Genomic DNA, 12,013 nt, shown 5'->3' with positions numbered 1-12,013 from the left:
TATTTTTGTATATTTTATATGTGTACATACTTTTACTGAACAAAAAACTGTTTCACATTTTTCCAAAGGTAAATTACGAACAAACGACCGAACCGATTTTAATCAAGAGTAACAAGCAGCTGGCTAATAAGTAGGTTTCCCTTGGTACACGGGAAGCTCATTTTACGTCCTACCGGAACACGAATGGAGGGACTAGGTATGTAACTAGGTATCCACGGTGAAAGGCGACGTCGGTCGAGCTTTCGTCTTAGTCGCGAGCTTGCGGAACCACCAGTCGTTTCTCGCGTCTCGTCGACGAAGCACATCCCCCAACCCTCTACGGGAAACATCCCTTCGCGTCGATTCTTTCTCGTGAAATTTTATTTTATTTTTATCGAACGCGACAAATCTACGAAAATGAACGTTTTCAATCTACTTCTCACGCTAATTTCTGTTTAATTAAACTGGCTATTTTTTTCGAAGAAGAAGGAGAAGAATCGAAAAGGAGTATATTATTTTGTACGATGTTCATTCGTAAAGGTTGATATTTCCGTATAATCAATTCGATTATCGTTTTCTTTGTATTCTTGTTTAATATTTTCGTTCTTTTAAAGGAAAGTGATAAGAATAAGAAGGATATTATTTCGTGTCATTCATTTTTATTATATCTATTGTTTCTTGATTCAATCCTTTTCTCCGTATTTTTTTTCGGAGAAAAAGAAGAAATAGTAGAAATATGAAGGATATTACTTTGTCTGATCGATGTTTACCCGTAATTTATTCATAAGGGTCGATGGAGAATTTTAACGAAGTGACGATTAGTTTTGGTGTTTCTTTGAATTTTCTGTGACACAATGAGAGATAGGACATTTAGCTGAGAAAGAGAGAAAACGTTTAAATCGTGAGCCATGGTGGATAAATTGCACGAATATGAGGGTTTCGCTGGCAGGGTGCACGATGTTAGAGACAAGTTTAAAGAAAAATGGGAGACGTGGAAAGAGTGGAAGAATGGGATACCGATGGACCAGGGGATTAAAGGGTTCTTGAATCATCTACGAGGACCACCCAAATTGGAGAGGAGTTTGAATGATTACGCGCATATTTACAGGTATTTGTTCAATTATTCACGCAAAGGTCCTGAAAATAATTAACTTTAAACGATAGAAAAATACAAAGGATATATTTTATTTTATACTTTCACCTCTAGAAAATTAATTTTCTGACAAAAAAAAGTCAGTTTCTCGGCTTATAATATGATGTAATATATTAGAACTCAGTAAAAAAGGACAAATCTAAAATAACATAGACCATAGATATGTATAAATATCTTGTAGAAAAAAGACACGAGGAGAATTGGTACGAATATCCGCAGCTGTGATGGGAATCGAATTTTCTTACGCCGCAGAAACAGCGTTTGTTTCACCGACTTTATTAAAAATCGGCGTAGATCATCAGCATATGACCCTCGTCTGGGCACTCAGCCCTCTCATTGGTTTCTTCGTCACACCGATTTTAGGAAGTTTAAGCGATAGATGCAGACTAAAATATGGAAGAAGAAGACCGTTCATTCTATTACTGGCTCTTGGAGTTTTGATAGGTAAAACGTTTTTGTGTAATTTATGATAATCGTTTATGGAAAATTGAAAAATGGGAAAATGCGTAGAATGAAAACATTAATTACAGTATATGTAAAATATTTGTAAATGGCAAAGTGCAGTATTCATTATGATATTTATTTGTGAAATAGTCAATAAAATAAATGAAATAAATTTTGTATGCTTACGCGATTATTAAAAATGACTTATTTTATGATATACTTTCTACTTAATTTTCAAGGATTAATACTAGTTCCAAATGGGGAAGGCATGGGATATGCCTTTGGGGATGTTCCACCTACGTGGACCAACTATACAGTTCCCTTAGGACATCGAACTACGGCGAAACATGCGACAGAAGAGTCAGTGAAACCTCCGTCTCACTCTTGGGGAATTTTCTTCACAATCCTAGGCACAGTTCTGCTCGATTTCGATGCTGATGCCTGTCAAAGTCCAGCCAGAGCTTATTTACTCGACGTCACTGTACCTGGCAAGTAATTAAAGTTGTTATTTATAATATTATTTAATTATCTACACACTAACTAATATTTATTATCGTTTAATTATTCATCGTACAATTTATATTAATTACTAGATAGATATTTATTGTAATTCCAACCATTAGGAGACCATAAAATGGACTTGGTTTGCATATATTAATTATTATTTAACTACTTATTTTGAATAAAACAAAACTTTTATTCTAAATAAAATATTTTATATTTGTGTTTTAAACTAAAATTGAAATAAAATTAATATATTTTGATGGTTACAAGAATTATTTATGATCCCATAATCGTTATTGCAAATTTTTCTTTTTACAGATGACCATGCTAAAGGTTTAAGTACGTTCACCATAATGGCAGGCTTAGGAGGATTTATGGGGTACGGACTAGGTGGAATTAATTGGGATGCTACTACGATAGGAATTATGTTAGGTGGACATCTTCATGCTACTTTCACTTTAATTACGATTATTTTTGTTATCTGTGTATCCTGTACCATTACCAGCTTCAAAGAAATCCCATTGGAATTGTTGGAAAGTGACGAATATCGTCAGTTACAGGAACAAAAGGTTCGTTTAGTATTAATTAATTATTAAGAATAATATTAATAAATATACTACTACTAACATTAATAACCATTAATTTATATTGCTTTAGAAATAAAGAATTAGCTTGGATAGTTTTCCTGTACTTTTTAAGAATTTTTTTTATTCTCGAAATTAATTCAGGCATCTGCTGAAGAATCGGAGGATCAGCCAAAGGAACATGAAAAAATCATCACAGATGATTGTGCTTCTTATGGCACCTTGGGAAATGATCAAGAGATTGCTACGAAAAAGGATGTAAGTCGATATATTTGTTCCACAGAATATAAATAAAAAATAAAGTAGTAATGATAAATAAGATAATTGCATATTTTTTCTCTTTTTCATAGGAGTTTGCTCTGAAACCTCTTCCAGTTCAAGAACCAGAGAAAAGAGTTGGCCAAGTTCCTATGATACCAGATATACCCATCCAAGACACAAATTACGTTGAACATGGTTTCGATGAAAGTATCGAAGGAAATCCAAAAGCCACATTAAGAGAATATCTTCTTTCTATCGTATATATGCCACACAGTCTTCGTATGGTGTGTCTAACTAATTTATTTTGTTGGATGGCACATGTATGTTATTCCCTGTACTTCACTGATTTTGTTGGGGAAGCTGTTTATGGGGGAAACCCGCAGGTATTTATTCATTAATCAATTATTATACTTTTATTACTTAGTTTTAAAAATTATACGTTTGTATAATGTATATAATTGAACTTTTATATTTGTATAATTTAATGTATTATTCGTGCAAATTATAGGCTCCAGAAGGTAGCAAAGAAAGAGAATTATACGAAAGTGGAGTTCGCTTTGGATGTTGGGGAATGTCTATGTATTCATTATCCTGTTCCTGTTATTCAATGATCATCGAGAAGCTCATAGAACGCTACAAGTAAATATATTCTTTTTTTTTTTAAAAAGTAACTTTTATTTGACAGAATAATCCTTAATTAATGATAGTATAGTTTCACTGGAAGTTTAAATTTCATTTTATTTTCTATTTAGATTCTTTTTTATCAAAATAATTCTTCATATCAATGCTATATATTCAAAAATTAGTTTTCTAGTTCGTCTTTTATTTAAGTCCTTCAGATTTTTTTAAACAAAAGACTGTAATAAAAAAGAATCGTTTTTCTTGTAAAAGACGTATAATGTATCATGTGATTTAACAGAGCCCGGAGGGTATACATTTGCGGCCTGCTGTTCTATAGCACTGGTATGATGATGATGGCGTTGACGAAACATCCCGCGGGAGTGATCATATTCTCTTGGACCGCAGGTGTTATGTACTCCACATTATTCACTATGCCGTATCTTCTAGTTGCACATTATCATGCTTCATCAACAGTAAGTGGTATCTTGTATCTTGAAAGAGTAATCCCAAAGGAATCGATCAAAAAATTTAAATCATTCAACTAACAATGTCGTGATTAAAAAAATAAAAATTTGTTCAATTCACAATTTTGCCTTAGATTGAATTAGGACCAGAATGCTCCTTAATTATGAAAAAATATATATAATTTAAAACAAACCATGTTTTCTCGTAACAAATAACATTCGGAATTTCAATAAATCTTAATAATTTCTGAAGTTTAATAATACGTACCATATAATATATCCAATTTTTATATTATTAGAATTATTTTATAAATAACAAGAATAATTTAATAAAACTCAATGGAGGGGAAGTGTAATGTCATTAAATAACGTAACGTAGTAATGCAACAGACGTATATATCAAGGAGAAATTGAATTAGTCGATTTTGTAGTTCGAGGTGACAGCCGAGGGTGAAGCCGTTCAAAGCGGGGGAGTGCGTGGTCTTGGCACGGACGTTGCAATCGTCTCCTCTATGGTGTTTCTGGCGCAGTTTCTTCTGTCCTGCTGCCTAGGAACGATCGTCAGTAAATCTGGGACCACTACAGCCGTCGTATGCGTGGCTAGTACCCTCGCCGCCTGCGGAGCCATTTCTGCAACGCAGATTATGTATCTGGATCTTTGAAGTTCCTTTGATAAACACAAGTTAATTATTTTTATTTTTATAATTTATTATTTAAAGAATGGATTTTATATTTGCCTAATTCGAAATAACAGCCCTGGAGGAATTATCATATTATATATTATGATTTATTATTATTAATGGAAACTAATTTAAATTTAGAATTTGAGTTATTGAAATTTAAAGAGAAGTATCTTATTTTTATATTTAATTAACAATTCTTTTCTAAAATCACTTTTGAAAAATTAGACTGCCGTCAAACTGATCTATTTTTCCTTCTTTTTTCTTTTTCTTTTTAATGACACTGAAATTATTTTTATTCTTCAAATTAATACTAAATTATAGTATAGATTATATATGTATATATATATTAATGCTAAAGAGATTTTATTACTCTGATACTTTTGAAGTAGACTACACATTTGGCGACGTTGATTATTTTTATTTTTACTACCAAGTATAAGAAGAATAGTGTTGTCGTAAAAACTGTTCAAAATAATAATTGTTGCTAAAGTGATGTATACATATTGTGTGATCCTCTCTATATAAATATCTGCTGTATTAACATTTCTACATTTATTGTTATTAGCATTATTTACATAACGAAAGAGAATTTCAATGATTTGGAAAGATCTATGAAACCTTGTGATTAGGAAATGTAATAACGATATAATAACGATAACGATGCACAAATAATGGCTCCGTGTATCTACGATACATCGTACAGTTACGATTCTATATAATTTAAAGATACTTGTAAATAAATGTAACTTGTAAAAACGTAATAAAATACGTAGCATAATCTATACACGAATGAAGAATATACCTTATTAAGGATCAATTGATATTAAACCACAAATTTCATAGGCAATCTCGATTTCCCTAAAAATCAACCTACTTAGATCCACAATGTACCGCAGAACGTACCGATCCATATCAAAATCCTGTAAAATTACACAAAAAAGTTATGCTTTCATATTTTAATATTTTTATGTTTCTATATTTTACATTTCTTTATTATTCATATAAAAATTTTGGATATATGAGAGGAGAAAAAAGGAGTGAAAAGAACATGGTCTTTAAAATAATGATCTTAAAGTTCTTACAAATTAATTAATCAAAAAGAATAACATTTACGACTGAACACGAAATTGATTTAATGAACCATCACAAATGAATTTACTTGTAGATCTAATTAATAATTATCATACCTGTACTATTTCATACTGCCTGTTCTTACAAATTACGGGATAAGAGAAAAATATTCCAGATCGAATCGAATAAGAATAATCAGACATAACACCCATAGAGGTCCATTCATTCTCTGAAGTGCCATTCCATAAGATTTTACAGTGCTCTGCCAACGCATAAGCTATGGAATTAATGAGGCTTGGTCTGTGAGCAACATTTCGAATAATCTAAAAAAAGGAGGAAAATATCTTAATTAATATCGAATATTTAATCCTATTTCGTTTTCACGAAAATAATGACTATACTACATCACTTCACATCATCCTACAACAATTTAATGCAACTATTCCAATTTATAACTCCATACACGATTCACATTCGAAAAGTTTGAAACTTGAATAAAAGATTAAAACAAAGTCCAAAATACAATGAATACACATTTTCACATTTGTATATAGAGTTTAATAAATGTAAGCGGTAAAGGTCAAATTAAGAAACCCTTATGTATCCTGAAAGGACGATATTTAAAAAAAGAAATATATACGTATATAGTTTAATAATTTTGATTTTTTAATTACAATTTTTAATATTAAATATCTTATTTTCATATATCAGAAGATCGAAGGTCTTACTTGTGGAAGAACATCAGTAATCCAAACTTTTAAAACATCAGCCAAAGGTTTTCCACGGGTGAAATACATATATCTGCAATCGGGATAACTATACGAGCCATTCGAACCCCAGATTATTATATTCTTTACTTCTGTTGGAAGACACTGTGCTCGTGCAGCAATCTGAAATTTGAAGAAAAAACTGTTTGTTTAAAAATAAATTGAAATCATTAATAAATTAAATTATTTAAATATCAAACACATATAAGAAACACGAGAAGTACCTGACCTGCAGCAATATTTAAATTAAGCAAAGATAATGTAGTTATATTCTTGATAGGAATAGATTTCACATATTTGGATATGATTGTGGCAGCAGTAGTTCCTAGTACAATAATTCTTGCATCCCTTTTTACATACTTTTCTATAACTTCACCCTACAGATGGTATAATATTTATAAATGCTGGAAATTTTAATATTATATCTGAACAAGTTAGGAATAATTAATATACATAAAACTTGGAAGTCAGAACGTATTCTTCAAAAAATGGTTCAAGGTATTCATTATCCTTAAAGTCATACTCTCTTGCATAACCAATACAAATTACAACATCTGCATCCTTAAATTCAATGGAAGCATCATGACCATAACTGATGCCTATTGATATTAAAATATCTTAGTAATTGATTATCTTGTTATTTAACTTAATATAATGCACTGAATAATATTGAACAAAAGTAAACTTTTTCTTTTTATTACTGCATGGGTATTTACCATTTAAAACTTTGGGGCTAAATGAAGTGAGTTCAATTACAACACTTTCCAAGAAGGTCGCCTTGTTCGGTAACTCATAAAGGCTGACAAAGACAGATTGATTTTCACCAAAAACATTATCATTTAACATTCTATACAAAAATGCACGTGCAAGATCTGTTGTACCATCCGTAACTACTACTTTTAAAACATTCTCTTTACGTCGAAAATAATTTCTAAGTATATGATCATTCCTTTCTAAATGTAATTTTTCATTCAACATTTTATTGCAAGTTTATATGCTCTATTTAATTATTTACCAAACGAATATCGACATAAACCATAGTATTATTTTGTTTTAATTCGCAAGAAATGGAGAAAAAAAAAGATTCCCAAATATATAAATAAAGACATAACTATAATGAAGACAATTGTTTATTAAGTACGTAAGTTATTAATACATTTTTCCAAAATCTCCTTCTTGATGCGTGGATAATCAGGACTCTGTTTCAAAACTTCATTACAAGCTTCTATCCCATCTGCGTAAGCTTTCGCTTTCATTGAGCAATAAGCTAATTTATAAGCCACAGACAATTTCGATTTTCCACCATACTTCCATGCTTCGCTATACTGTGATGCAGCTTCGCGATAATTTTGCTCTTTTTCTGCAATGTATCCAGACAATTCATGAGCTCTAACACAAGTGGCATTATGTTGTAAAACACGTCTTAAAAGATCATTTGCCAATTCATATTTGTTGGATTGAACATAAATATCTGCTAAAAGTAACCAACAACGTTCCAGGTATTCTGCATCCTCAAAGGTCCATGTGTTTTTGCTGACACGTTTTAGATGGTTTCGAGCTCTAGGAGTTTGTTTTAAAAGAATGTGGGCCATAGCCATACCTAAAGCTGGTCCTACGTGATCTCTCAATGCCTCTTGACTAGCTAATGCAGTGCAATCCTGTAATGCTTTTTCTACATTGGATTTTTGCTTTGTAGCAAGCAGAAAGAAATTGCTTAACAATCTGTGCGTCAACATTTCATGTGGACTACCTTTAGGATTTAATTCCTGTAATAATAAAGTAATATTTTTAAAACTCAAATCTTGTAACACACTATTTTATTAAAAATTTTAAATCATAGATTTACTATGTTCTTTTTGGTCTTTTTTTAGTACCTGTAGCAAACGATAGGCTGTTTTCAGAGCCATCGTTCTAGAGTCTTGATATTCAGCATCATCGTCGTTAAAGATTTCATTAGAGAGGGAAGAATCATCATCCGGATCTAAACAAATCTCGATCATATTGTATATTGCCTGTTGACCCCACTCAGGATCACGTCTCGCGAAATTGAACTGACGAAGCGCGGAATTTAATCGACCCTTACGCCAATCTAATAAACCCGCGCAATAATAATATCCAGGTGTTAAATTTGCACCACTCATTCCTAGTTCTGCTCGATGAAGCCATTCTTCAAGGTCGTCCATATCCCCTAAATTTGTTACATCATAAATAAGTCTTGCATTAGGGAATTACAAATTTCAAAATTTAAATTTTTAAATTAAATTCACCTGTTCGGCGAGAAACTTCTATCAATCTCGCTAAAGCAGTCCAGTAAGTTGGCTGCTTCAGCAATAGTTGTCGAAAATGAAATGCTGCTGTGTCAAAATCAACTTTTCTAAATGCAAGATCTGCCATCATTATGGAAGCAGCTTCATTGTTGGGATCCGCGTTCAATAAAGCTGTACAGCTTTGAGCACATCGATCCAAATTATTTGTCTGTCATTTTACAGTGTACAATTATTAATAATTTCCTAAATGATACTGTAAATTGTAATTATTGTCATTTTATTTGCGACTTACTTGCATATAAAGTTTTGCCAAGGATAACAAAGCATTTACATCCGCAGGCTTATGATTCAGTGCTTCTTTATAGTACGTAATAGCTTGATCATAATCTCTTAGAGAAGAGGAATGATCAGCCATTGTTAAACAGATATTTGCAAGAAGTTGTTGTTCCTCTTCCAAGTTAGAACCTCCCATGCGTTGAATGTATCTATGTTGATTTTCCTTAGCTTCCTTCAATGCTGACAAAGCACCATTAATATTATCTGCTTTTTCTCGCGTTTTAGCAAGCAACAGTAAAAGCTGACTACGCACTTCTAAGCTCTTTAAATCAGAATCTCGTCGACCGTCTGAAATATCAAAAGTCATTAAAATAATTAAAATTAAAATAGAAGAATAAAATTATGCAGCTAAAATAATTTTTACCTTGTAATTCTTGAACCAATGTAGCTTCTGCTTTATCATACTGTTTCAACTTTATGAACAACTTTGCAAGATCCAATTTCAAGCTTTTAAAGTTCTCTTGTTTCATCACATCTCTGTAATAATTTATGGCTTTTGTGTACTGATGCGTCTTTATAAGTGCCTTTCCTAGCTTACTTGCTATATGTACTTTATTTGTAGGATTCTGTTTCAAAGCTTGCTCATATGCTTCTATTGCTCTCTCCGGTTCTTGTATAGAGATATATGCATCACCAAGCATACTATATGTCTTAGGACCAGGACAATGTTCAACCAATTCTCTACAAAATAAAATATTTCAACAGATTGAAAAAGATATAACAAAATGTAGAAATTTATGAAAAACAAACCTGAAACACATAGCAAAAGCGAGACGATCCTTTTTGTGTTTCAAATTTATCTCGGCTAAACGTGTATGTGCTTGCAAATAATAAAGTTGGTCTGACGTTACTTTTGACAAGCAATCAATGGCTTCATCCAACTCTCCCATTTCTAAAAGTAACTCTGCGTTTCCTATTAATATTCTACCTTTCTCTGAAGTACTCCCAAGTTTTATATTTGCATCTCGTATTATGTCAATTGCCTCATTGAAATGTCTCATTTTTCCATAAGCAGAAATTAGTTCCAGGTACAAAGTTGCCATATCTGATGTTGAAATATCTGAAGCTTCTGAAGTATTTTTATGTGATTGCATTTCAGCTAACGACATAGCTGACTGAAAACTTGTTATTGAGCTCTCTATATCATTTGTTTCTTTTTGAATCATGCCAGTAATTAAGTGATAAATCGGATTGTCTCTGATCTTGAAATTGTAACTTAAACCAACTTCAAGGCTTTGTGAAGCTGACTGGTAATTCCCTTGACGAGCTAGAATCTGCGCCATTAGTAAATGCGCTTCCGCGTTGGATGAATCCACGTTGTCTAAAAGATTTCTTAGTATGTATGAAGATTCTTCTAAATTTCCACTTTGCATTTTAGCTTTACTCAGTAGTAATTGTGAAATACTCAAACCAGGATATGATTCTGATAATTGCTCTAACAGATACAAACTTGGCTCTTTGTAATTGGATACATTTTCCTCAGAATTCGTTACATCACTTGTTACAGAATAAACTAAACGTTGTTTGGAAATTTCTAAACATAAATCAGGATTTAATTTTTTCATATAATCATAACCATATGGTATATATTTACAGTTATCCAATATGATAGTAGCTGCATTGTTCAAATAATTCAGGGCTTTAATGGAATCATTGGAGCTCAATTTGGCAGACATAAAAAGCAATTCTGCATCCACTGAATTAGACTGTATCTCCATCAAAAAATCTACTTGCTGTTGTGCCAAGCCCAAGGCATCAATCGAAGTATCTAAAAGCTGACAATGGGCTAATCCCATCAATGCAGCAAACGACGATTCGTTTATTCGAACAGCGCTTCTGTACCAATTTTCTGCATCTTTCACTTTACCCAGTGAAACATACAAGTTTCCTAATTCCACCATGAGATCTGCACATTTTGGATTCTGTTGTAATGCCTTTTCAATGGTCCTAGAAACCTCCAATAAAATCCCTTGATGTTTGCAAGCTAATCGTAAAAATAATTGAATATTGTTCACCAAAACTGTCACGTTCTTTGTTTCTATAATTATCATATTTCTGAAGAATGACTGTAAATGTTTTAATCCTTCATTATAATTTCCATCTCTACAAAGATATACAAATGCATGTGCTTTTCTTGCATCCAAATTATTCGAGTCGATCGACATTATTCTATTAGCAGTCTCCAAAACTTGGTCCCAATCTTTCAATGCGAGTTGATTGCACAATTTTTCTACCAAGGGTAGACATAATTTAGGATATCGTACAATTAAAGAATTCAATGTTGATATTGCTCCTGTATAGTCACCTTGCTGTTGTTTGTATTTTGCAGAGCCAAGCAAAGCATTTATATTCTTTGAATCTTGTACTAAAACAACTTCAAACAAGTTTGGCTCACTTGAATCATTTTTGTTTGCAATAAATAAATCCACCCAAGCTTTTGTTAATAACACGTTTTTATTAGATGAATCAAGCTTGTAAGCCCTCTCTACATAATCTCTAGCTTTGTCAGCCTTCTGAGATAAAAGCAACACTAAGGCTGCTAAAGCTAATGCGTTTGAAGACGATTTTCGTTTCTCGTCTCTAATTCTTGTTTCGATTTGTATTATAGTGGCCTTTTCAACATTTTCAGTTTTCATATATGCAATATTCTGAAGAAGCAATGCTGTCAATGTGGTATCTGCATTGTTCATTAAGTTTGAACATTCTCTGATTGCTTCTTGTACTTTTCCAGTTAATATGTATGCAAGACTTAAAAGAATTCTTAGATATTCATTTTCTGGATACACTTCACATGCTTCTTTGCAATAAACTAACATGCCATTATAGTAAAATTGATGACAAAACCATTCAATTAAAGTAATGTACTCTATTTCCTCCAT

The 12,013-nt window shown here is 32.0% G+C and overlaps 3 protein-coding genes across 5 annotated transcripts in view; 1 reads left to right on the top strand and 2 right to left on the bottom strand.

The window, feature by feature from the left end:
• The window catches only part of LOC100645200 (proton-associated sugar transporter A), a 24,366-nt gene extending 18,889 nt beyond the window's left edge, over positions 1-5,477 (top strand). Inside the window, exons 2-11 of one of the 3 annotated variants that reach the window (XM_048408238.1) lie at positions 69-196; positions 929-1,087; positions 1,314-1,576; positions 1,816-2,064; positions 2,399-2,649; positions 2,809-2,922; positions 3,015-3,308; positions 3,434-3,564; positions 3,845-4,019; positions 4,442-5,477. In XM_048408238.1, the coding sequence (XP_048264195.1) occupies positions 999-1,087; positions 1,314-1,576; positions 1,816-2,064; positions 2,399-2,649; positions 2,809-2,922; positions 3,015-3,308; positions 3,434-3,564; positions 3,845-4,019; positions 4,442-4,672 (1,797 nt within the window). In that variant the 5' untranslated portion in view covers positions 69-196; positions 929-998 and the 3' untranslated portion in view covers positions 4,673-5,477. Of the gene's footprint in view, positions 1-68; positions 197-238; positions 520-767; positions 1,088-1,313; positions 1,577-1,815; positions 2,065-2,398; positions 2,650-2,808; positions 2,923-3,014; positions 3,309-3,433; positions 3,565-3,844; positions 4,020-4,441 lie in introns of those variants that run through there. The other 2 variants (XM_012311175.3, XM_048408239.1) reach the window with 2 other exon arrangements.
• Positions 5,475-7,643, bottom strand: LOC100649023 (malate dehydrogenase, cytoplasmic). Its single transcript, XM_048408244.1, has 6 exons — positions 7,248-7,643; positions 6,985-7,130; positions 6,756-6,908; positions 6,493-6,654; positions 5,881-6,087; positions 5,475-5,613 (listed from the first exon to the last, which is right to left on the bottom strand). Exons 1-6 carry the CDS (start codon positions 7,507-7,509, stop codon positions 5,500-5,502), a joined length of 1,044 nt encoding a protein of 347 aa, XP_048264201.1. The 5' UTR covers positions 7,510-7,643; the 3' UTR covers positions 5,475-5,499.
• LOC100644890 (tetratricopeptide repeat protein 21B) lies at positions 7,644-12,013 on the bottom strand. Its single transcript, XM_012311173.3, has 6 exons — positions 9,885-12,013; positions 9,499-9,815; positions 9,091-9,422; positions 8,799-9,006; positions 8,406-8,719; positions 7,644-8,297 (listed from the first exon to the last, which is right to left on the bottom strand). The coding sequence occupies exons 1-6, from the start codon at positions 12,011-12,013 to the stop codon at positions 7,665-7,667; spliced, it is 3,933 nt and encodes a 1,310-aa protein (XP_012166563.1). The 3' UTR covers positions 7,644-7,664.

The sequence above is a fragment of the Bombus terrestris genome, chromosome 8 (genome assembly GCF_910591885.1).
Source record: "Bombus terrestris chromosome 8, iyBomTerr1.2, whole genome shotgun sequence".
Taxonomy (NCBI): domain Eukaryota; kingdom Metazoa; phylum Arthropoda; class Insecta; order Hymenoptera; family Apidae; genus Bombus; species Bombus terrestris.
This window is presented reverse-complemented; position numbering and strand designations above follow the sequence as displayed.

Coding starts and splice junctions, on each gene's coding strand:
- LOC100649023 (XM_048408244.1), bottom strand. CDS start 7,509: ATGTTGAATGAAAAATTACATTTAGAAAGGAATGATCATATACTTAGA. Junction 6,909..6,984: donor TTCTGACTTCCAAGTTTTAT/GTATATTAATTA, acceptor TACCATCTGTAG/GGTGAAGTTATAGAAAAGTA. Junction 5,614..5,880: donor GGCAGTATGAAATAGTACAG/GTATGATAATTA, acceptor GTAATTTTACAG/GATTTTGATATGGATCGGTA.
- LOC100644890 (XM_012311173.3), bottom strand. CDS start 12,013: ATGGAGGAAATAGAGTACATTACTTTAATTGAATGGTTTTGTCATCAA. Junction 9,423..9,498: donor ATTGGTTCAAGAATTACAAG/GTAAAAATTATT, acceptor TTGATATTTCAG/ACGGTCGACGAGATTCTGAT. Junction 8,298..8,405: donor CAGCCTATCGTTTGCTACAG/GTACTAAAAAAA, acceptor TTATTATTACAG/GAATTAAATCCTAAAGGTAG.